This window comes from Macaca fascicularis, chromosome 10 (assembly GCF_037993035.2).
Source record: "Macaca fascicularis isolate 582-1 chromosome 10, T2T-MFA8v1.1".
Classification (NCBI taxonomy): domain Eukaryota; kingdom Metazoa; phylum Chordata; class Mammalia; order Primates; family Cercopithecidae; genus Macaca; species Macaca fascicularis.
The window spans coordinates 114,557,557-114,582,634 of record NC_088384.1 but is presented as its reverse complement, the minus strand read 5'-3'; the positions used below and the strand labels follow the sequence as shown (position 1 = coordinate 114,582,634).

Genomic DNA, 25,078 nt, shown 5'->3' with positions numbered 1-25,078 from the left:
TCAGATATAAAGTACATGCATACAAAGTACTCAACCCAGCTAGCGCCCGGCCCATGCCACAGTCTCAATAATTATCAGCAAATCCTCTCATTTATAAATAAGCCAATACAACTATTAATGCATAAGCACCACACTTTGTGGAAAAGTTCGTACCTCTAATAGCAGTACAATAAGTTCTGAAAATACTGAATTATGACCCTTCGTAGGACATCAGTGTAACACCCATCCTCCCCGCGAAAAGCCGCTATGCTTGAACCCCCATCAGCCATCTGGGACTTTGAAACACCCACATCCAGAAAGCCCAGAGACTGAAGTCTCAAATGATTATGGCCAGAATAGCATGTAGTTTTAATTTTTTTTTTTTTTTTTTTTTTTTTTTTTTGATATGGAGTTTCACTCTTGTCATCCAGGCTGGAGTACAATGGCACAATCTTGGCTCACTGCAACCTCCACCTCCCAGATTCAAGTGATTCTCCTGCCTCAGCCTCTGGAGTAGCTAGGATTACAGATGCCTGCCACCACACCCAGCTAATTTTTGTATTTTTAGTAGAGGCGGGGTTTCACCATGTTGGCCAGGCTGGTCTTGAACTGCTGACCTCACGTGATGCACCCGCCTGGCTCTCCCAAAGTGCTGGGATTACAGGTGTGTGCCACGGCACCCGGCCTTAGCATGCAGTTTTTAAACTACCCATAATTGTAAATTTTGTACATTGAAAGACAGATAATTGAACAAATAATCACAATTATGCAATTATAAATAATCACCCTGCACAATTCTCCTCTTGCCCACAAAGTTATCCCTTTCATAAGAATTTAACATGTGGCCTGTAGCCATTGTCTGCCAGGGAAAGCTCATACCGATTTCGGTTTCAGAAAGGCCACCTCGCGTCTCATAGAAACCAGAAAAAAAAATGTCATTTTCAGGAAGCAAATTGATCGTTTTCCTCACATTTCCATTTGCATAAGGTTGTGCTGTGGCCTTGTTCTAGACTTTTTCCTATTCCCTGTTGCCTCTGGAGAGGAGGAAAGCTAAGGAAGCTCGTGGGCCCGCGGTCCCTGGGTGGACTGAAGGGCTCTTGTAGCTCCTGGAAGCCTCACCCAAGTTTCTGGTAAGAAATCAAAAGGTGAGGTGGTGTCCCCTGGTCCTCTGTGGGATGATCAGCTCACAAAAGTGGGACATATGAGTCTATCAAATGCTTCAGAGGGGCAGGTGGACTGCTCACTGGTGAGCCCCGGGAAAGGGGCCTGACCCAGTTCTCCAAACCTTTCCCCAAGGAGGCCACATCTCTGTCTTCTCTCTTCTCTCTTGTCTATTCTCTCTTCTCTTCCCTCTGTTTCTCTCTCTCAATCTCTGTCTCTCCCCCCCCCCCCCCGCTTCCTGGTTCTCTTTTTACTTCTCTTGATTTCACTCCCTCCTTCCTTTTCCCTCTCTTTTCCCTCCCCTTACTCTCTCTGCCTTTTTCCCCTTTCCCCACTTCCAATTCTCTTTCTGTCTCTTTCTTTCTCTCCCTCTCTCAGGTCTCTCTTCTCTGTCTCTCTTCATCCTCTCTTTTCCCCTCTCTCTCCTCTTACTTTCTTTCCCTTTTTCCTTTTTCTTTCCATCTCTTCCTCTCCGTCTCTGGGTTTATGGCAACGCAAGGAAACCCGCACATCCCCAGCCCGCAGCCTCGCCCCCTCGGTCCCACTTCTGTTACCCGGTGATCCATGCAGGTGGGAACAATCCAGTTAACTTTTCCCATCCGAGTGATTCTCTTTCTCTTCTTCATTCATAAATCCCATAACTCTCCCTGTCCTCCTTTCCAAGGCGCGTGCACTTAACTTCAAGGCTTGCCTGCCATCCAGGGTGCCGCCAGAGTCCCAGTGCCTGGGGTGGGGGCCGGAGTGGACCCATTGGGGTCCCCCAGCCTGTCCTCCGCCTCACGGCTGCCTTGCCTCTGAGCTGCCACCCTCAGCTGACTCACTCAGATGAGATTTGGGGAGTGGGGGGGGAGCAGGAGGAGGAGTTGGGAGGAGGAGGAAAACCCGCCTGGTCGGCTCCACACTTCGCCTGGATGCGTTTGGGTGTGGTGGGGAGGGGTTGAGGGCCTCATTTACAGACAGAGGCCGTGGCTGGCTTCTAAGCGACCGGGTTGGCCACTTTCACTGAGCTTCTGGGTTTGCTGGGATCCAAGTTGACGCGACTTTTCCAGGAGTATCTGAAAGACGTGAATAGAAACTTCAGGGGTCCCAGGGCTTGAGGGGCTAAGGGGAACCCCCCGCCTCGCTTGACCTTCCAGGGAATGGCCTGGCTAGGGGTGCGCTTTGACGCAAGGAGCGCATCGCTCTGGCTTGGCCGGGACCAGAGTTTGGGGAAGGCCTCCTTGCCCACTGCGAAGACAGGCAACTGCCAGGGGACAGACATCTGGGGGAGTGCTGGGGGTCTGAATGGTGGAAAGAGCTGCACCAGGGGCTGTGCGCCCTGCGCGGGTGTGAGAGCCTCGCCGGGGGCTGTCTCCACCTCTTCTGGAGAGTTGGACCTATGAGTGAGCAGCTCCGCTTACAACTATCAACAGCCGGGGAGGCTGAGCGCGTGTGAGCGCCGAGGGGGGCGCAGGACCCTTGCAACTTCTTCTCAGGACCCCAGCCTGGACGCCGGCGCCCGCTGCCGTCCGAGAGCCCAGCGCCCACGCCTCCCCTTGCGCACCTTGAGGGTGCCCAGCGGGCTGTCCTGCTAGCCCCGCCGGGATGCTCGCAGCCATGCTCCCCTACGTTTGCGTCCTGGTGCTTTTCGGAGGTAGGTGCCACCCTCCCCCATCCGGCAAACTGGCTGAGGTCGGAAGGGAGGGAGCTCGCCGTCTGATGTCCCCTAAGGGCCCTTGGGGACTACGGCCCTGGGCAGGCGCACGCGGCCGCTGTGCTGCGCCCTGCGCGCCCTTCTCCAGTCTCACCTGGCCGGCACCTGCGCGCCTCCAGGCGCTTCCTGGGCCCTGCGGAAGGGAGTCGCGTCACCGCACCATGTGAGCGCCCCTGTACTCTCTGCGCCAGTCGGAGCCTGGCCTGTAGGTACCCAGAGCTGCCCTTTGTGCTGGGCCCAGTGGGACCGGGGCCTCCAAGAAGATACAGGAGGATCCCAGACCCACTGAGCCCCCCGTGGTACGGGACAGGCCCGGTCACTCAGACCAAGGATGCTGAGGTTCTTCGTGCTCACGGAATCCTGACCTGTGCAGGGTCGGGGCTTCGTCCTGCAGCAGGACTTGGGGAGAAGCTAGGGAGTGCTCAGTGGCCCCAGGCTCGAGTTGTGCCCAGCGGGCCTGACAAAGGGGACCAAGGGGCTTCAGGAACCCCTGGTAGAGGAGGCAGTGCCTTCTCCAGGACTAAGGGGTTCCTGGTGGCTCTTCGTGGGGGTGGGGAGTAGGGTAGACAAAACTGTACAAAGGCCAGCTGACTGGAGTGTGCCATCACAGGGGCCAGTCACCACTGACAAAAACGACAGTAACCACAGTTGAAGTGTGCCCAGCTGGGGGCTCATCCCCAAGCACCCTTACATTATGAAAGGCTAAGAATTCTGGCCCTGGGCTTAGACCACCTGATTGGGAAGCCCAGATCAACATGGTATCAACCCGTCTGGCCTTGGGTAAGCATGGCCATCTGCTCTCTCAGTCTTGACTTTCTCTCCTGTCAAATGGGCTCACAAAATCCCCTCCTCCGTCTGGGATGGTTGTGAAGATTACGAGAGCACGTGCAGGAAGAGCACTCCACTTGCGGCCTGGCCCTGAGCTAGCGTTCAGGGAATGGCAGCCGAGAACCCCGGGGTAATGAGGGGCTGCGCAGTCCCACCGAGCACAGGCAAGGAGCAAAGTCTAAGTTACCTCGAGGAGCTCTTCAATCACAGTCTTTTCTTCCCAGCCCCCATATTTCTAGGCAAGCTGTTTTGGGAAGAGCTGGCAAGGGTGTGAATGAGGGTCGAGGGAGGGTCGAGGGAGGGCGCCTCCGCAGTTTGAAGAGTTGCAGATGCACATGTGGAAAGGGACATTCATCCAGAGGCCGCTTCCCCTGGCAGCCTGGGAGCGAGAGGTCACACAGCTGCCCTTGGCCACAGAGTTGATCACGAGCATGAAAAGAGACCACCTCAGCCCTGCTGCTTCTTTAGAAAGGGCAGGAAAATGTGAACTGGCAACGGTGAAAGGGGGCCAGGAGTGGAAGCGCGCCTCTGCTGGGTGCTGAGATAGGGAGGACAGGATGGGGAAACCGGGTGTCCATCTGCCCTCATCCACCTCTTCCAGGCCGTTGCACCCAGTGGGAATGGGACAGTCTAGAGTGGTAGGACACATGCCCCAGGAGCCTGCAGTCTCAGTCACAGCACAGGACTGTTGTCTTTGGCAGGCCCGAGCTTCCCGTCATGCCAATAAAATCACTGTGAGTGTAGAACCGTGGCTGGCGCCTGGGGAGTCCTGCTGCCCAGCTCCTTGGTGACCTTTCACCACAGCAAGTGAGACAGATTCAACAGCAGAGAAGCCAAGAGTGTTCCGGGGGGCTGACGAGAGAGGGGGGCATCCTGCTCCAGGGTCCACCTGCCCTCAATTCCGACACAGCCGCCAGAAAGGGGGAGGATGCTGTTCAGCCTGCCGCTGCAGCTCCCAGCTCTACCCCGGGCACTCTTTTCCACTGAACGCTTCTTTCAAAAGCTCTTTTCACCGCTGGCTGCATCACCAGGTGATGAGACCCTTTGCTTTAGTAAAAGGAAACGGGACCCAGTTGATCCTTCAGCTACTTACATAATTTAGGTGCCTGAGCTGGGCAGGCCTGAACTTCATGTCTCCAGGTTCCAGAAACTATATATATAATGGCACACCAGCCACCCCACCAAAGGAATTCAGATTGAGTACACACATGTTAGGGGTTCCTAACCTTACCGCTATTGACATTTGGCACTAGATGATTCTTTGTTGGGGGGAGGGGCCCGTCCTGTGCATTTTGGGGTGCTTAGCAACATCCCTGCCCTCTTCCTACAGATGCCAGTAGCACCTCCTCCTAGTTATAACTGAAAAAATCTCCAGATATGGCCACATGTCTCCAGGGGATAAATTGGCTCCCCATTTGAGAATCACTGGTATGAACAGATCAAACCCAACGGGTAGCTTTTCAGATGAATCTGTCCAAATCACTGGGTTAGACGGATTTTGTTATTCTTGCTCTGAATGATCAGGAAATCAAAGGCACAGTGGGGCCCCAAGAAAAACAGCATGGCTTAGGTAGTTTCTAATTTGGACGTTGATTTTTCCCATTTGCTCTCCCTCCCTCTTGTATCCGAACATGTCTGCATGGCGGCTGCAGGAGCCCGGCTGCGGTACGGGTAGTCACCCACTGCAGCGAGCCTTCCTTCAAACCCTGTCAGGCCAGATGTGTCTGGTGCCAGTTCTCCAGCTGCCAGCAATGGTTCACGCCACAGCAATTTCTGGCTTTTAAAAATCTCATTACTCAACAATTTGTGCTGGAGGGGGAAAATGAGAAACCATAGCTTCTCCTTTTTTTCTCGCACTTGTATTTTTTTTCTAATTTCAGCTCTGCTTTTATCTCTTGCCATATACTTTGCGATGGCAAGTTATCATTTAGAGTCAGATTAACTAGGTCAAAATCACAGGCTATTCCATAATAAATTAGTTGTTGACGTGGAGCTCTGTTTTGAAACCCAGAATAAAAACTAAAGAAAATTACTTAAATACACTCATCCAAAAATCTAATGTGAATAGAAACCCGTAATCGTATTAGTTATTTAAAACAAACAAAAAAAATTATCAGTGGAGACTTCCTCTTGCTGCTTTGCGATGTGCTCCTCAAAGACGAATCACTGTGGCCAGCTGTGTCACTCATCTTCTGACCAAGGCTGTGATCGCAAAATTCAAAACAACCAGCTCCAGGCAAATATAGCAGCTTCCTTGATTTCAAAACCATCTGGATGGCAAAGCAGTTAGAAGCTACATGTGAAGAAATATTTTTGCAGCGTATTGGAAGTTAACTGTGCTAATGAAAGCTTAAAGCCAGAATGAGCCCCTGATAAAACTTCCAAGATACAGTGGTTCATGCCAAAACCAGCCTGGAAAATGAAGATCAATAGCTCAACGTGAAGGGAAGGAGAAGCCATTAAAATTGGTCTGAGTTTGAGGGCAGCTAGGCTGAGTTGGGGGACTCTTGAGAAGGAAGTGAATTCTGAAGTTGGCACGGAGGGTGGTTTTGGAATTAGACAGACCTGGGTCCTACCTTGGCTTTGTTACCTTCCTGTTCTGTCACCTGGATCCACGAAGCCTCCCTGAGCATGTGACCCAATCAGTGTGTTGGGAATGGTGATAACTGTGACCTCAGGGAGTGCTGGAAGTGTTCAATGAGATGGTATATGGCCAGGACTTAGCACTGAGAACCTGGTGAACCCTCTGTGCTGTCCCTGCAGGGAGTCAGATACTGCCCTAAAGTCCCCAGACATGGGGAAGAAAGAGCCAGGGCCCCTGCTCTCAGGAAGTTGCCATTTCAGCTTCAGCTTGTACGCATCACTTAGCATCTGTCTCCTTTTGGCAGGTGCTGTATTTTCTTCCCCATGAGAACACCTTGACTATCATAATGATATCAACAGCAATAAAATTAATAATTGTTTGGGTTTAACCCCGACACCATGCAGGGCCAGGCTCCATCCTTCTTGCTGCTGTCTCCTGTCATTCTGCCCCAGCCCTGTAGCCAGTGCTACCATCATCAGTTTCCTTATCTGCAGAGTGGGGGTGTTGACAGCGCTCACTGCTGGAGTAGGGTGAGCTTGCTAAGAGGAAGAATTGGGCTGGGCATGGTGGCTCATGCCTTTAATCCCAGCACTTTGGGAGGCCGAGGTGGGCAGATCACCTGAGATCAGGAGTTTAAGACTAGCCTGACCAACATGGTGAAACCCTGTCTCTACTAAAAATAAAAAATTAGGTGGGTGTGGTGGCAGGCACCTGTAATCCCAGCTACTTGGGAGGCTGAGGCAGGATAATTGCTTGAACCCGGGAGGAGGAGGTTGCAGTGAGCCAAGATTGCACCACTGCACTTCAGCCTGGGCAACAGAGCCAGAACAAAAAAAAAAAAAAAAAAAAAAAAAGAATTGTCTAGCAGAGAGGCACTGACAGAGTCTCAATTCAGTGGACGTGTATTGTGTGCCTTCCTGTGTACATGCCACTCACTGGTGTGAGATGCAGAAGACAGAAGGACAAATCAGACAGCTCCCCACCTTCATGGAAAATGGGCAACTCAATCTTAAATGAGCAACTAATTACAAAACTGATGAGCACGTTCCCAAGCAGTTTTAGGGGTGTCGAGCCCAGGCTGGGAGGTTCAAGAAGGCCTCCCTAGAAAGGTGATATGTAACTTAGAACTTGAAAAAAGGGGAGGGGCTAAGTGAATGAGGAGGGGGCAGAACAGACAGAATTCCCAGCAGAAGGACTAGTATGTGCAAAGCTTAGATGCAAAAGAAAAGACAGTGAGGGACCAAGTGGTGGACAGTGGACAAGGTCAGGGGGGTTGGCAGGGGGTGGTTCCTGGAGGGTTGTGGGGCCTCAGAAAATAGTTGGACTTTATATCAAGAGCAATGGAGTGTTCACTGAAGGATTTAAAGCAGGGTAAGAATGAGATGCCTCTAGAAGTGAATTCCCCATCACTAGAGGCATCCAAGAACTAGCTGGATGATGTGAGTAGCACTGGCTAGGAGTTGACCTGGATTTGCTTCCAGCCCTGAAAATGTCTAACTGTAAGCCAGCACATATGCTATCAACAGCTGTTTCGGTCCCTCCCTTCTCCCTGCCCCCATTCAGAGCCTGGTAATAATGACAGTGACAGTGATGGGCTGTACTTACTGAGCCTTCTCTGTGTCCACCAGGGCCCAGGCTCAGCTCCTGACTTACAGCAGCGTTTGAGGTGGGTTGTTAGTCCCATCTTACAACACTCTTGGAAGGTGAAGCTTTTCACTCCCATTTGACAGATGAAGAAACTGAGGCCAGAGAAGTAGGTGACTTGCCCAAGAAGAGCTAGGCAGGGGTATAGCTAAGACTCATTTGCAAACTGGAAACCTTGACAGGCAAAACTAGAGGTAACGTCTGTGCCCATTGATACCATAGTGTTGTCTTCAGTTTCATCATCAGGGAAATGAGAAGAATGTTAGTACCCCTGAGTGAAATCCAATCCAAAAGGCCGTGACGTGGCCCACAGCACCCTGCCTGCCCTGGTCCTGCCTGCTTCCTCACTCAATGCCAACTACCTGGGCAGCTCCTGGCTTGGCCTCCACGTAGGCAGCATCACTCCCTGCGGGCCTTCACGCTCTCTTCCCTCTGCCTGGAACACTCTTCTGGCTCCTTCTTCCACTCAGGTATCTACTCCGATGTTACCTCCTCTGAGAGGCCTTCCCAGAAGGGTAAAATGGACTCATTGACTCCCCTCGCACACACACACAAACACACACACACACAAAAACACACACACACGTATGCATGCACATGCACACACATGCACACACAGACACACACGCACACTCACTCACACTCACACATACTCATGTGCGTGCACACAGTCCTTCCCAGCACCCTGCTCTGCCTTTCTGCACGACACCCCTCACTGTCCTTACACCGTGGCCTATCATTACCTGTTTCCCTGTTTAACGTCTGTTCCTCACTACGAAGTAGGCTGCTCAAGAAGAAGGCCTGGCCTGTTTTATTGACAGTTCTTTCCCCGGTCCCTAGAATAGTGCCTGGCACATAGTAGGTACTCAGTAATCACTCATATATCCAACATAGTGTAAGCAGCAGCAGACGGGAACCCCAGTCACAGCTGCACTGAAGGGCCCTGCCACCGAGGCCCTCCTCAGCTCCTCTGGGGCCTCCCTAGCCACCTCCCCTCCGCCAGTCCTCTGCTCTGTTGTCTTCATCTCTTCACCTCACCACCAATGCCAACATCTAATTGAGGATGTTAACCACTTCAGGGGGCATTTTGAGATTTAAAATGTTTGCATGCTGTCAAGATGTAAAGTCCATCAGCTGGAGTCTCTCTTGATTTATGGACACTGTCTCAGCCATGTTCACTCTCTCTGCGCTCTCCCCTCCACGTGCTCCTTGATCCCCATGTAACAGTTGTCTCCACACACTTCACAGATAATCTCTATTTCTTCTTAGAGAGGATAGTGGCTGCTGGGCTGGAAGCACCACTGTGAGGCAGTCACTCAGAGCCCACCAGCCTGTCCATCAGCCACATTCCTTCTCACCACAACCTCCATATGCACGCATATGCTGTTTCTTCTGCCTAGAACTCTGTTCCCTGCTGCCAGCCTCCCCTTCGCCTGCAGATTTTAGTGGAAATGCTTAGCAGTGGAATTGCCATGGCAAAGTGTGTTTGCTAAATTCTCCCTCCAGCCTTTTTTCCAAATGAGTTGTAGCAGCACCACCCACATGGTGACCTAGGAGACCACTCATTTCTTACATCTTCACTAACCCTTGCTATTATTACTTCTTAAAAATCATGCCAGTGGCAATGCTTGGTGGTTTTTATTTGGATTCCTATAATATTATGAGCAAGGAGAAGCATGTATTTGTGTTTTATAGTCCTCTTGTATTGCTTTTCCAATGAACTGCCTGGTCACATCTTTCTCCCGTCATTATATTAGATGTTCAAACCATTTTTCTTATTGATTTATAAGTGCTCTTTATATACAGAAAAGTAGCTGTCTCTTGTATATGTTGCAATTTTTTTTCAGCTTGCTGTTTGTTCACCCAAGCTTCCTGAAACAGAAGTTGCTGTTTCTCTTCTCTTTCATGTTGACTCCATTGAAACCTGTTTAGGGGTGCATGGGCTACTAGCAAGTGTATATATTCCCCAGAGGGGAGAACAGATGATCAGATATTCCTATCATAAATTACCACTTTGTATGTGTGTGGGGGGGGGGGCTGTGTGTGTGTTGGGGGGGTGTGTATGTGGCAGAGGGAGAGGGAAAGAGAGAAGGAGAGGAAAGGAAAGAGTCAAGGAGAGGGAGAAAGACCAACTTACCTCAGAGAAAAAACAGCTAGAGCACTGTGCTAGCACATTACTTCATTTTATCCTCACAACGTCTCTATGCCATGAACACTATTACCCCATTTTCACCCTACTGATAAAGACATACCCGAGACTGGGCGATTTACAAAAGAAAGAGGTTTAATGGGCTTACAGTTCCACATGGCTGGGGAGGCCTCATAATCATGGTGGAAAGCAAGGAGGAGCAAGTCACGTCTTACATGGATGGCAGCAGGCAAAGAGAGAGAACTTGTGCAGGGAAACTCCTGTTTTTAAAACTATCAGATCTTGTGAGACTTACTCACTATCACAGGAACAGCACAGGAAAGACCCGCTCCTGTGATTCAATTACCTCCCACCAGGCTCTTCCCATGACACCTAGGAACTGTGGGAGTTACAAATTCAAGATGAGATTTGAGTGGAGACACAGCCAAACCATATCAGATACCAGGCACTCAAGTCATCCAGCCAGCAAGCCCAGCAACCCAGATTTGTGGGCCACCAAGTTTCATGCCTCAACTGCCAACCTCCAGTGAAAGTTCAGCTCCAATTTCATGCAAATACCTCCCTGCCCTGATGCCTTTGAAAGTACCAGGAATTAAAGCAAAATCTGGACACCAGGAGACACACACAGTCGGAGGCATCTGAGCTGACTGTTTATATAACATGGCTTAATGGGGAAGATTGCAGCAGGAGACCACAGACATGCTAACAAGAACAGTTTTTTAAAACCCCAATTAAATGTTAATCTGAGAGTTGCTGAAGACAGAAGGATCCTAATTGTTCATCTGCAAAGACTGCAGAATGGGCTGGGCTCCAGAATTCAATTGCCCGGGTTCACATTCCAGCTGCTCCATTGACTGGCTAACCACTTGATCCCTCCAAGCCTCAGTTTCCTCCTTTGCAAAATGATGTTTAACCCATGGGACTGCTTGAGTAGATAAGACTGTCCGTGTGGGAGGCTCACTGCAGACCAGACACAGAGCAAGTCCTCAGTAGATGTCACTCATACCATTTATGAAGGTGACAGGACACTGCCCTACAGATTCCAACCTTTGAACCTGCTACATTGCTTCTTCTGGGTGGCTACAAAGCTAACTTCTCCTTCTGGGATATCAGGAGCTTGGCTGGGGAGAAAGAGACAGAAATGGTGTCTGGATGGGTCAGAGGAAGATGGGGATGTAGAGAAGGGTAAAGAGGTGAGAAGCCCAAATTCCTGCTTCCAGAGGTGCAAGGGGACTCAGGTTGCTTTTGCCTGGGGATGTATCCAAATGGCCCACTCTGGTGGCTAGGATGGTACTAGGTGTTTCTGGGAAGTGGGGATTTGGGGAGTTTGTATTTGTTTCCTGGGGCTGTCATAACAAAGTACTATAAACTGGGGGACTTGGAACAACAGACATCCAAAATCAAGGTATCAATGAGGGCATGCTCCCTCTGAAGCCCGTAGGAGGGAATCTTCTTTGCCTCTTCCAGCTTCTGGTGTTTGCCAGCAGTCCTTGGCATTCCCTGGCTTTAAACTCATCACTTCAGTTCCTACCTCCATTGCCAAGTGGACTTCTTCTCCCTGTGTGTCTCTGTCACTGTGTGTCATCTCCTTTTCTAATAAGTACACCAGTCATATTGGATTTAGAGCTCACTCTGCTCCAGTTTGACCTCATTTTAATTAGTTACACCTGCAATGACCTTATTTCCAAATAAGATCACAATCTGAGGTACTAGAGTTAGGACTTCAGCATATATTCTGCAGGGTTGCAATTCTGCCCAAAATGCCTAGTGTTGTATCCAAAGGGCCCACTCTGGTGGGTGGGATGGCACCAGGTGTTTCTAGGAAATGGGAAATTGAGAAGTAATGTGATCATCCAACAGTTGAAAGGTGAGTGGCAGAGGGCCAAACCATATCCAGGGATCCAGAGAGGGAAAGGAGGCCAAGAGGCCAGAATTTAAATACCCAACAATAAGCAATGACTTAAATACATCTTGAGGGAATTATGCATATAAAAAATCACATATCCAAAAAAATTGACTAACATGGGAGGATATTTATGACATAATGTTAGAACACGAAACACAATGAACCAGGCACAGTGGCCCATGCCTGTAATCCCAGCACTTTGGGAGGCCGAAGTGGGAGAATCACTTGAATTCAGAAGTTCAAGATGAGCCTGGGCAACACAGGGAAATCCCGTCTCTGTAAAAAATAATAATAATAATAATTTTTTAAAATTTGAAAAGAAACACAATATAGTATATTTGATTCTAATTATGTTTTCATGGAGGAGGCATCCTTTTTTTTAAATAAAAAAAGAAAACATATTAAATGAGCAGTTATCTCTAGGAGGTGGAATTATGAGAAAATTCTTTCCTTGTCTCTATGTTTTTCTCTGTATTTTCTACAGGATCAGTTCCATCTGAGGCTGGGGGTTCAAGGAAAGGGGCTGGGTTTGCAGTTTCACAGTTTTGTAGCCTCCTGAATTTGCTAGGACTTCAGCAAGAGAGGCTGGTTAGAAATGTAACAGAGGCTGAGGTTGGAGAAGTGAAATCTGACCTGGCTTCAGGGCTTGGTCCTGGTGTCAGAAGTGGGATCACCTACAGAACTGGGGATCCTGGGTAGTCCAGATGCTCTTAGGCAGACTGATGTTCCTGGGAATGGATTTGGGGAACATCGGGGCCCCAAACATCCAGATGTTTAGATAAGGCCCTGTGCCCTCCCTGCTGTGAGGAGAGGTGCTTGCCAAAGGTGCCCTCAGTCTTGTGGATGGGGCTTCAGAACAGGGAACTGGAACCCCACTAGGGTGACTGAGGCTACACTGTAGCTGTGGGTGGATCAATGTCAGCAATACCTAACATCCATTGGGTACTTGCCCTTATGAAACACTGTAGGAGCATTATATTGTTTCTTCACAACTGTCTTGTGGTTTAGGTACTGCTATTTATCACCACTTGATACCTGAAGAAATGGATGCCATGGGGCTAGGGTGCTTCTGAAGAAGCAGAAGCCTAGGAAGACTACCACCTGGTGGGCTCGTGGCTGCTCAGGAACCATCCAGAATGTGTGAAAGTCCAGACCCAATAAGCCCAGAACTCACAGCTCCCTGGGGGCCCTGAGGTGCTAACAGTCTGTTCACATGGTTGTCTCAGAGGCAACAAGACCTCTTGCTCATCACAGAAAGGAGCCAGGGAAGGTTGGATCCTTTACCAAAGCCAGGGATATGCATTGAGCTACGTGTTGGTACCATTAACCATGGAGCCGTTGCCCTGAGCAATCTGCTCTCTCCTCTCCCTCATCTCAAGTCCTTCTCTGCTAGAAACAAAACTGCAGTGGACAGGTACCAGTTTTGCCTGCCTGGGCTCCATTCCTCCTTCTTTTGCTACAGCAGAATTTCACTGACTCCAGTCCTAGAGGACTTGTCAGTCAAGGTGCTTCATCTCCACCTGAGGTGTGAGTCTCCAGATAGGCCCATGGGATGCTTGCCCCAGGACTTTGAACCTTAAGTGCAGTGACCAGAAACTAAGCACATTCTGCCCACTGAGTGTCCTGGAGAAACTGCAGAGTGGTTCCCACCAACTGCACTCCCAGCGCATCCCTTGGCTCCATGCCCATCCAAGAAGTCCCTTTTTAGCTTACATGAGTTAAATGTTGCTTCTGTTGCTTACAACCAAAGCAGCTAACCAATATGTCTACAAAGTTTATTTTGAGACCATGCCCTCTGAACAGTTAGCTAAATAATATATGTGCTGTACACCCCTGCTGTTCGCTACCCCTAGAGCTCAATGTGCATTAAAAACAAAATATGAGCTGCCTTTCCTAAGCCTCAATGTTAAATCATATAGAAAGAGGGAGGAAAAGCAATAGCTCATACCCAACCCTACTCTTCTCCAAAAGTATGTGTAGATACAGGAGAGCACGACATGGCTGTATTTAGCCTGGAATTACCAATGACCACAGTAAAACAAAATTACTTGTTCTTTGAAATGTACAATTAGAGTTGCTTTAACATGTGTTTTTGGTGGTTGGATGTGGTTTCTAGATAGTTTGAAACTGAAGTCTACTGCTTGGCCCATCAGCTTTAACCAAATTCTGATGGGCTCCAGTTTCCTTAACAGCAACCCACAGACTGAAATTAAGACCAACTTGCCCGTGAGTGAAAGTGCCTGGGCTTTTATGATGATCAGCATTTGGATTTGTTGTTTCTCGCACAGTCTTGCAATACTTTTGCATTTCCGTCTGCCTCTCACAGGAAATCACTTCAAGGTAACCATGAAAATCTCCGAGAAGATCATAACCTACATGACTGAGTGGCTAGCTGCATTTTGCTAGAAACCCCACCCCCAACCTTTCAGGGACTGTAAATGTTGCCTTAGGAAAATTCAGAGACATGTGTTTCTGCCTCTGATGGTGGTTAGGGGCAGCCTGACTTCCGGAAAAGTCGGAATTCCGGTCCCATATAAAGAGTCATGTCCACTGCCACCCAGGACATTCATTATTGTTGCTGACGGGGACCTAGGGAAGAGAGGTTGGGCCCCTGAGTCTCTAGAGCCCTGTAAGAGCTTCAACAAGAACATGGAATAATTTGTAATTTGCATATTTATTGCTAAAGAGCTTCTAAGAGTGTTTGAGTTGAGACCAGAGCTGCTGGACTTCATTATTAAGTGGGTGAAACATATTCCCTGTTTACATAGATAATTTGCTTAGAAAGTTCTTTTCTCTTTTTTTAATTCTGCTTAAATACAAAGACAAACTTCTTTCTCTCTCTACTTCAAATTCTAATTTAGGAGAGCTTAAATGAGTGAGCATGTCTTTACTGTTTCTAGATAACATCCTATAACTTCAGTGGTGAGAATGTCTCTTCATTCAAGTATTCAGTTCTTCAACAAGCATTCAGTGGGTGCCGACTATGTGCCTTGCACTGTTCTACACCCCAGGGATGTAACAGGGAACAAAATGAGCCTGGTAGAAGGTTTCCCCGCCTCCCTTGCAGCTAGGTGTGGCCAGCAATGTGGCCACCGGAAGGACACAGCCCCTGCTTTCCTTCCCCTGGTAGAAATATAGACCTGCTGTGAGCTCAGTTGGACCATGCTGATGAAGGTCACACCTAAGGATGGGGCAGAGCCACACACCAGAAGGAGCCTGGGCAGAGCCATCACACTGGCCCCAACTCTCCCTCCCACAGATGAAAAGTCAACTTCCACCTCATTGCAGTGGCTGTTACTGTGGGTCTGCATCAGAGCAGCCAAAATTGTGTCCTCATTATTGGAATGAAATGAGAAGTTAAAGGGTTCTGCACCAAAGGTGGGGACCAGCCACCCACAGACACATGATGGAGATGAGACTCCAAGAAGGGAGGAAGAGATGTGAGGCATGTACCCAAGGCCTCAGGGGGCCAAAAGCAGTGCCAGGGGCTGCAGATGATGCCTGCCCGGAGGGCAAGCATGGGGGTATGTCTCCAATGACAGAGGAGCTTTTGGACAGAGGAAGAGGAGGCATGTTCTAGACACAGCTCTAGCTCAGCACTTGCAACCAGGGAGGCTGACTGCAGGTGAAGACCAAGGTTATCAAGCTGGGAGCTGTGGCTTCAGCTGGTCTCGAGGTCCAAACAGAACTCAGGTGGCCAGGCCAGACAGACTCTCCTGGACCTCCTCCTTCTGCCCTGCTGGGCCCTCAACACCCTCTTCCCGCCCAAGTATGTCCCTATCAGCTTCCCCCCAGGCCAGCAGCCCCTGGCCTTTCTTCCTGTACAAGGGCCAATTCAGGAAAACCAACAATATTAACAGAATCCTTTTTCTTCTTTCTTTCTTCAAGAAATTATATCCTTGTTAATCAGGAAATGCAATATCTGAAACTGCATTTAAGCTCCTTTAATAGGTTCTCAATTACCGAAGGGGTTCATTTTGGAGGCTAAAATTTCAGCAACGCCACAACCAGCCTACCCCACGGCTCAGATTAGAATGTTGCCCTTCCGAACAAATTTCACTCTTGAGCAAGATGCTTTTGAAGCTAGCTTACATTGTCTTTGCTTGGCTGACTTTGTACGCTATTGAATTGGAAAATGTGGTTTGTATTATAAGGCCTCTTAATAATGTATTTTTTTGAAACAAGGGACTTTTCCATTGCAAATGAGACAGAGAACGCCATAGTTAGTACAAAAACGCCTCAGTCTGTTTTGAAACATAATTTTCATTAGCCAGGTTTTTCACCATAACAGGGATTTAAATTTTATTTTAAAAACAGCCTGCCACTGCCCCCCTCCTCAGGACATATATTTATGCATATGCCTCCACAGGAAAAGATCTAGAGAGATGCACAAACCGATAATATCGTTGCTGCCGAGAGGGGAGAGAAATGATTGAGGTGTGTGTACAGGGAATTCTGCTTCTCTGCATGAGACTTCTCTTTTAATATGAGAATCTATTAATAGAGGCTGCACAAGGTCCCTTCTCTCACCAGCTGTGTAATCTTCAGTAAGTGCTGCTGGTTGAATTGTGTCCCCCACCCAAATCCACATGTTGAAGTCCTGACCCCCAGGGCCTCAGCATGTGTGACCTCATTTGGAGAAAGGGTCTTTGCAGAGGTCATCAAGTTAAAATGAGGTCATTCAGGTGGGCCCTCATCCAGCATGACCTCACAGAAAGGGGACATTTGGACATTTTGACCTATGTCAAAGGAAGACGATATGAAGAGATGCAGGGAGAAGGTGGCCATCTACAAGCCACAAGAAAGACCTGGAATAATCCCGGCCCAGCCTCAGAAAGAACCAACCCAGCCTGCACCTTAAGCCCAGACTCATGGCCTCCAGCAGGATGAGAACATAAATTCCTCTTGTTTCAGCACCCCATCTGTGGACATGGTGCAAGCTTGTAGCACCCCAAGGGTTTCTGGTGTCTCAGGATAAAGACCAAACCGCCCCACTCACCTGAGCCTCAGGGCCAGCTCTGGCCCCTGCACCCTCCCAGCCTGTCTGCCCCATGCTGACCCCCGACATTAGCCCTGTGTCTTCCTCGGCCATGTGGAGCCCACTCACACTGCCGTGTGGGGTTCAGCCTGGGCTTCAACCTCTGGAGGATGTAGCTGAGGTCCCTGCCCCGGGGCATGGTGGGGGTTGAAGAGCAAGTGTGTGCTGGGACTCAGGGAGGCATCTCGGCCTAGAAGGTCAGGCCCGTTCAGACTCAGGCCATGCCACTGTGGCCCCCAGCCCTGCAGCATTTGATAAGGCTTCTATCTGGCCCCAAGGGCCGGCTTCCTGGGCACACCACCCATGCAGTCAGGCACACGCTCCCACACTCAGAAGGGCCCCACACTGGCCTTAACGCTCTGTCGTCATCGTCTTGAAATTCTTAATACTTTTTGAACAAGGGGCCATGCATTTTCAATTTGCACTGGCCGTCAAACTAGGCCACTGGTCCCGGTGCTCCATATTTGTTGTGTGACTCTGGCAGGTGCGGCACTAGGGTTGGCAGATGGCAAGTCGAGGGAGACAGAGGCGTCCTCAGTCCTCCCAAGCTCCCAGTCGGCTGAAGGAGGCATGTGAGCACGAAGCATCCCGATCTGCACCAGTTGGATCCAGTGTCCAGCAGGCCGTGGCCAGAAAGGACCCCACTATTGTTTCTGGAGGAGCACAGGGGGCAGCAGGCTCCAGGGGACACCAGAGGGCCCACCTTGAGACAAGGTCATGGGGGTGTTCTCACCAAAGAGGAGACGCTTGAGCTGAAGGAGGAGAATGAGCCAGAAGGCCCAAAAAGAGCATTCCTGGCAGACAGACCGGCAAGTGCACAGGCCCCAGGGTGGGTACAAGTGGGGCATGGCCAAGGGACTGCCAAGCGCTCAGTGGGTGCAGAATGCCAGGAGATCATGAGACAGGAATCACAGGCAAAGTACAGGGCTCATAGAACTTCGGAATGGAAGGGGCTTTCAACAGGACTCACTTGATCAAATGTGCATTTTTATTCAATATTTGAGGACTACAAAGTATATGTATACTTTGAAACACAGTTGACAGCCGGGCACAGTGGCTCATACCTATAATCCCAACACTTTGGGAGGCCGAGGCAGGAGGATCACTGAGCCCAGGAGTTTGAGACCAGATTGGGCAACATAGCCAGACCCCATCTCTACAAAAAAAAAATTGTTTTAATTAGCTGAGTGTGGTAGTGGTGCACACCTGTAGTCCTAGGTACTCAGGAGGCTGAGGCCAGAGGATCGCTTGAGCCCAGGAGTTTGAGGCTGCAGTGGGCCAATCCCATTGCACTCCAGCTTATGTGACAGAATGAAACCCTGACTCAAAAAAAAAAAAAAAAAAAAAAAAAAGGAAAGAAAAGAAAAGAAAGAAGAGAAGAGAGAAGAGAAAAGAAAGAAAAGAAAAGAAAGAAAAGAAAAGAAAAGAAAAGAATAGCTCTCTCTGGGCTTGGACCTAGTTCGCAGCCACATGGCCAAACTTACCAAGAAAGTCAGGATCGTCGGTAAATACGGGACCCACTGTGGGGCCTCCCTCTAGAAAATGGTGAAGAAAATTGAAATCAGCCAGCACGCCAAGTACACTTGCTCTTTCTGTGGCAAAACCAAGAAGAAGAGACGAGCTGTGGGGATCTGGCACTGTGGTTCCTGCATGAAGACAGTGGCCGGCGGTGCCTGGACATACAATACCACTTCCGCTGTCACGGTAAAGTCCGCCATCAGAAGACTGAAGGAGTTGAAAGACCAGTAGACGCTCCTCTACTCTTTGAGACATCACTGGCCTATAATACATGGGTTAATTTATGTAAAAAAAAGAAAGAAAAAAGAAAGAGAAAAAAGAATAAAGAAACACAGCTGACCCTTAAATCACGTGAGTTTCACCTGCCCGGGTCACTTATCCCCAGATTTTCTTCTACCTCTGCTGCCCCTGAGACAGCAAGACCAGCCCCTCCTCTTCCTCCTCCTCAGCCTACTCAACATGAAGATGATGAGGATGAAGACCTTTATGAGGAGCCACTTCCACCTGATGAATACTAAATATGTTTTCCTTATGATTTTGTCAATAACATTTTCTTTTCTCTAGTTCACTTTATTGTAAGAATACAGTATATAATACATATTATATATGAAATATGTGTGAATTGACTATATTATCAGTAAGGCTTCCAGTTAACTGTAGACTATTAATAGTTAGGTTGAAAGTTAGTTGAAAGTTACTGGTGGATTTTCAGCTGTGTGGGGCATTGGTGCCCCTAACTCTGGTGTTGTGTTGTTAAAGGTCAACTGTGAACATAATGTGGACACCCGTGAGCCCAGCCCTCATCCCAGAAACCACAACGTTGCCCATGTCTTTGTCCACTCACCTGTTCTCCATTTCTGAATTTTGTGTATCCTTTCCTTATTTTTTTTCAGGGTACAGGTGCCCCCGAACAGGGTATTTTTTTAGCTGTGCTTGTTCCTGAGGTTGATGAAAGTCATAGCTCACTGTACGTATTCTTTTGCGTTTGCCTCTGGCACTCGATATTATGTTTCTAAGGTGTGAGCACACTATTAGGTGTGGCTGTAGCTCCTCCATTTTCACTTCTGGATAATATTCCAACGTGTGAGGAAGCTGCAAGTTATTTTTCTCTTCTATCTACGATCATCTTGTTTGTCTCTAGCTTTTGGCTTTTACAAGTAAGGCTCTTAGGAACCTTCTTGGACTTGTTGCTGGGTGTACATATGACAAAATCATAGTCATGATCTCTTAATGCCTCATGACTCACATTAGTGGGGCCCAACCAGTGTGCTTTCTTAATGAAAGAAAAGAGAATACTTGGGAGTGGATGTCTCATAGTAAGAGCCAATATTGTTTCCTGAAACTTCTGTTTCCATTATGTGCATGTTTATGTGCCTGTGTGCACGCACTGTGTGTGCATATATATGTGTGTGCGTGCTTGCATTGTGTGTGAGTGCATGTGTGTGTGCGTGCTTGCATTGTGTGTGAGTGCATGTGTGTGTGCGTGCTTGCACTGTGTGTGAGTGCATGTGTGTGTGCATGCTTGCATTGTGTGTGAGTCCATGTGTACGTGTATGTGCATGCTTGCATTGTGTGTGTGCACTGTGCATGTGTGCATGCTTGCATTGTGTGTGCACTGTGCATGTGTGCATGCTTGCATTGTGTGTGTGCACTGCATGTATGCATGCTTGCATTGTGTGTGAGGCATGTGTATGTGTGTATGCTTGCATTGTGTGTGCACTGTGCATGTGTGCATGCTTGCATTGTGTGTGAGTTCATGTGTGTGCATGTGTGCATGCTTGCATTATGTGTGAGTGCATGTCTCACACATTGTGCATGTTTGCATTGTGTATGTATGTGTCAGTGCATGTGTGTGCAGAGGCGTATATATCAGATGGTGATGTAAGATGTATTTCTGATTGTGATTCACAGAAAATGTTTGTAAACCACTGATCTCATGCTGTAAATGCCTATAAAGTTAACTTAGAAAAGTTATTTTACAGCCGGGCCTGGTGGCTCAAGCCTGTAATCCCAGCACTTTGGGAGGCTGAGACGGGTAGATCATGAGGTCAGGAGATCCAGACCATTCTGGCTAACACGGTGAAAGCCCGTCTCTACTAAAAAATACAAAAAACTAGCTGGGCGAGGTGGTGGGCACCTGTAGTCCCAGCTACTTGGGAGGCTGAGGCAGAAGAATGGCGTAAACCCAGGAGGCAGAGCTTGCAGTGAGCTGAGATCGGGCCACGGCACTCCAGACTGGGCAACAGAGCAAGACTCTGTCTCAAAAAAAAAAGTGTTATTTTACTAAGTACTCATCCCAATTTATGCTCCCATGGGCAGGGTTCCCATTGGTCCTCACCTACACTTGCTATTTTTGGAATTCATAAATTTTGATAATCCAATGTGTGCAGAATATAACCTTATTAGGTCTTAATTTGCACAGCCCTGATTATTAATGCGTTTGACAGTCTCTATGTATCTTTATTTACCATTCTCGTTTCCTCCTCTGTGAAATACCAGCTTATGTCTTAACGTCTATTTTTCTCTGGTATGATTTATCTTCTCCTTTAGATTTGGAGGACTTCTTTACACATCCTGTATCTTAATCCTCTGCTGGTCCTGTGTGTTGCAGATGTCTTTTCATTCTCTTTATGGTATCTTTTGAATAACAGAAGTTCCTCATTTTAATAGGATCGTATTTACCAGGTTGTCTTTCTGTGCTTTTTGCACTTGCACATTTTAAGAAATCCTTTGCTAGCTCAAGATCATAAGATATTCTTCTACATTTTCTTCTAAAAGCTTTAGCATTTTACCTTTTTGTACGTCTAAGTTTTTTCCCCCCATTGGAAGTTGATTTGGGGATATGAACTGACTTCTTTTTCCTTTCCACGGGGATAACCAATTGTCCTGGCTCTATTTCTTGACCAGCCCTCTCTTCTCCACTTATCAGTAACCCTGTCCTGTTATCTAGCAAGCCTCTGTAAATTTCAGGAGTCACCATCTGAGCTCTCTGTTCTATTGTTTTGGTCAATTTGTTTATCTTTTCACAGAATATACAATGCTACAGTTACTCGAGTTTTCAATAAATCTTATAAGAGCTCTGATGCCCCTATATCTTACTGTTTTTCAATTCCTGACACCTTTGCTCTTTCATATACATTTTATAACCACCTTCTCAAGATCCTAAAAAAATAAGATAACCTGTTGGGATTTTGACTGGAATCTATTATACCTATGAACCAGTTTGTAGAAGGTAGACATCTCTTAATATTGTCTATCCTTGAATATATCTCACTTCATTTATTTATATCTTTAATGTCTTTCATGAAATTTTAATAATTTTCTCCAAACACATCTTGCATATTTTTATAAAATTTATTCCTAGGTATCTTATATTTTTAAACTACTGTTGTAAATGATATATTCCCTCCCCACAACTATGTGCTGTTATAAAATATAATTGATTCTTATATATTGATTTCTTTTATCCAGACATCTTTCTAAACACTTATTATTTCTAATAATTTATCTGTAGATTTTGAGTTTTTACATAGACAATCATATCATCTACAAATAGTGATCATTTTATTTCTTTTAAAATACGTATACCTTTTATTTCTTTTTCTTGTTTTGCTACAAGGACTGTCAGTAAAACATTGAAAGTCATTGTCATTCATTGTGATGGAGGCATCCTTGTCTTATTTATTCCTGATCTCAGAAGTTCAGTATTTCATCACTAAGAAATATCATTTAGAATAGGCTTTTTTGGTACATAATGCCCTTAATCAGCATAGATACATATCAAACTATTTCTCATTTTTAAATTATGAATGGGTTTGGAATTTTATCAAATGCATTTTCTGCATCTTTGAAAAGATCTTTTAATCTGTGAATGTGGCAAGGATATTTACAGATTTTTCTAATGTTAATGAGTTGCATTATTAGGATAGACCCAACATGGACATAATGTGTTATCTTTACATTCCATTTACTCATATTTTATTTACAACTTTTGCAACCGTGTCCATAAATGCGATTAGCCTATACCTTTCCTCTCTCATACTGTCCTTAATTTTTCCTTTTCACACTGCCCTCAAAAGGATTCAGGGTCTCTGTCTTGCAAGAGTACTTTCCAAAACCCGGAAGGGTATCGAGTGTGAGAACCCTAGCAATGTGTTCACATGGACTTAAGTTTTTGAAGACATAGCAGATTTCAATATTAATCAGTGAAGACACAGTCTCTTCCCACTCTGCCTTTTGCTGTGAATGTTGAAGTGACCGCGGGCACTTGGGGGATCAGCTTACGGAGAGGTTGTGTTGAGAATTATTTTAGTTAGTGCCGTTAAGTTTGTGTGTTATGCAGCCACTTCCATGTGTCATTAAGTTCTCGCCAGCAAGGTCAGGGTAGGACTGGCTTCCCCAAATACCCCTGCTTCTCACTGTCCTACCTGCCCACTGTCATGGTGTGAAGATGCACCATGAATGTGTCCTCAGCACCAATCACTAGAACTATGGGGCAGTGGAGAGACAGGTGTGAAATGTGCAGAACCAGAAGCTAGTCTAGGGAAAGTTGTTGCAAATCTCATAGCTTATACATGAAAGAAAATTCATAGAAGTTTTCCAAATTTGATAATCTAAAAACTTATGACATTATAATAATGAGTTGTTAAGCTGAAAAAGAAATCTCCTGAATGATCGGTAACAAAAAATATTTTTACAACAAAGGAAGAAGAAAGAATAAGCGGCCTTTCTACTCTTGCCATAGAAAATGAAAATATGAAATCTTTGTCATGTGAAGAGGTAAAGCCAACCCAATCTAAAAAGTGTAGGAAAACACTATTGTAGAAGACTCAATTGAATAATAAAAATAATATATGAGTTCTCTAAATTTTGTTGTGTTTGTGGTACATGTCAGCTTTATAAAATTTGTAATTTATTGTTATTTTCCAATTCTAAATATTTACTTTTATGCCAATTTTGAATTTTTGCATGAATTTCCATTCTTTTTCTTAAGAGGGCCCCCAAAATTGAATAAACTTCAGGCTCTACAAAACGTAGATCTGCCATTCATACTAAGAGCTCACAGAGTGAGTTGGAGATTGCACCCTTTTTCTACTTTCTGGACGAGTTTATGTAAAATTGGAGTGATATTGTTCTTTTCTTCTCTTTTTTTATCCAAACAAAGTTTCACTCTTGTTGCCCAGGCTGGAGTGCAGTGGCGTAATCTCGGCTCACTGCAACCTCTGCCTCCCAGGTTCAAGCGATTCTTTTGCCTCAGCCTCCAAAGTAGCTGGGATTACAGGTGCCCGCCACCACATCCAGCTAATTTTTTTGTATTTTTAGTAGAGACAGGGTTTCACCATGCTGGCCAGGCTGATCTCGAACTCCTGACCTCGTGATTTGCCCCCCTCGGCTTCCCAAAGTGCTGGGATTACAGGTGTGAGCCACCGTGCCCGATCCTAATTTTTTTTTTTTTTTTTTTTTTTTTTTTTTTTTTTTTTGTGGAGATGGGTTTTCTCCATGTTGCCCAGGCTGGAGTCTCAAACTCCTGGACTCAAGCAATCCACCCGCCTCAGCCTACCAGAGTGCTGGGATTTCAGGTGTGAGCCACTGCACCTGGCCTGCCTGGTTTTGTTTGTTTGTTTGGTTTGGTTTGTTTGTTTGATTAGTGTTTGGTGTTGGTTTGGGTTACATTTGGGGCGGGGAGCAGATTTTTAAATTATTCCTCAATTTCTTCAACACTTACAGAACTATTCAGGTTATAAACACACATGTTGGATCATAAACTTCTTTTTTTATAAAAACGTGCTGGATCTGTAGTTTTGTCTCTTTTTCATTCTCAGTATTATTAATCTCTCCTCTCCTCTTTTCCCCCTACTCACTCACTCTCCTTTCCTTTCTTTCCTTTATTTGATCAATCTTAGCAGAGGTTGATCTAATCTCTCAGGGGTTTCACAGAAGCAACTTAGACCTCGTTCATTCTCTCTTCTAGTTTTGTTTTCTATTTTATTAGCGTCTGCTTTTTTCTTCTCCTTTATTTCGGCTTATTCAATTTTTCTATTTCTAACTTCTTAAATTGGATGGTTATCTTTAATTCTTAGGCTTTCTTCTTTTAACAATATGCTCATAAGCCTATAGGTTTACCTCAAAGTATTGATTTTTATCTGAATTCCATGAGTTTTGATGTGTACTATTTTTACTTTTTGCTTAGTTCTAAGATCTGTGTTCTTTTGATTTTGATTTTGATTTCTCCATTGATGCCTGAGTGTTTGGGAAGTGTTTTTAATTTCCAAACACATAGAAATGTTTGAATATCTTTATTACTGGCTTTTAATTTATTTGCATTGCAATCAGAACTGTAGCCTGTGTAATACCAATTCTTTGAATTCTTTGAGACATTGTATGGCCTAGTATGGGGTCAGTTTTTGTAAATGTTGCATATGTGTTTGAAAAGAATGTTCACACTCTAATTGTTGGACACAGTAGTATATATATGTGTGTGTGTGTATGTGTGTGTATATTAGTCCCTCCCTTAACCTCAGGGGAGGCATTCCAAGACCCCCAGTGGGTGCCCCAGACTGTGGATAATACCAAATCCT

At 46.6% G+C, this 25,078-nt stretch overlaps 1 protein-coding gene, 1 long non-coding RNA gene and 1 pseudogene across 2 annotated transcripts in view; 2 read left to right on the top strand and 1 right to left on the bottom strand.

Moving 5' to 3' along the window:
• The window catches only part of LOC141407946 (uncharacterized), a 41,885-nt gene extending 39,949 nt beyond the window's left edge, over window positions 1–1,936 (bottom strand). Inside the window, exon 1 of the long non-coding RNA XR_012419580.1 lies at window positions 1,695–1,936. This is a non-coding gene — a long non-coding RNA (uncharacterized lncRNA). The remainder of the gene's footprint in view (window positions 1–1,694) is intronic.
• A 102-nt stretch (window positions 1,937–2,038) lies between these two features.
• APCDD1L (APC down-regulated 1 like) overlaps window positions 2,039–25,078 on the top strand; it is a 52,359-nt gene continuing 29,319 nt past the window's right edge. The window contains exon 1 of the mRNA XM_045363191.3: window positions 2,039–2,773. Coding sequence (XP_045219126.1) covers window positions 2,725–2,773 — 49 coding nt within the window. The 5' untranslated portion in view covers window positions 2,039–2,724. The remainder of the gene's footprint in view (window positions 2,774–25,078) is intronic.
• LOC102140749 (large ribosomal subunit protein eL43-like) lies at window positions 18,438–18,810 on the top strand (annotated as a pseudogene).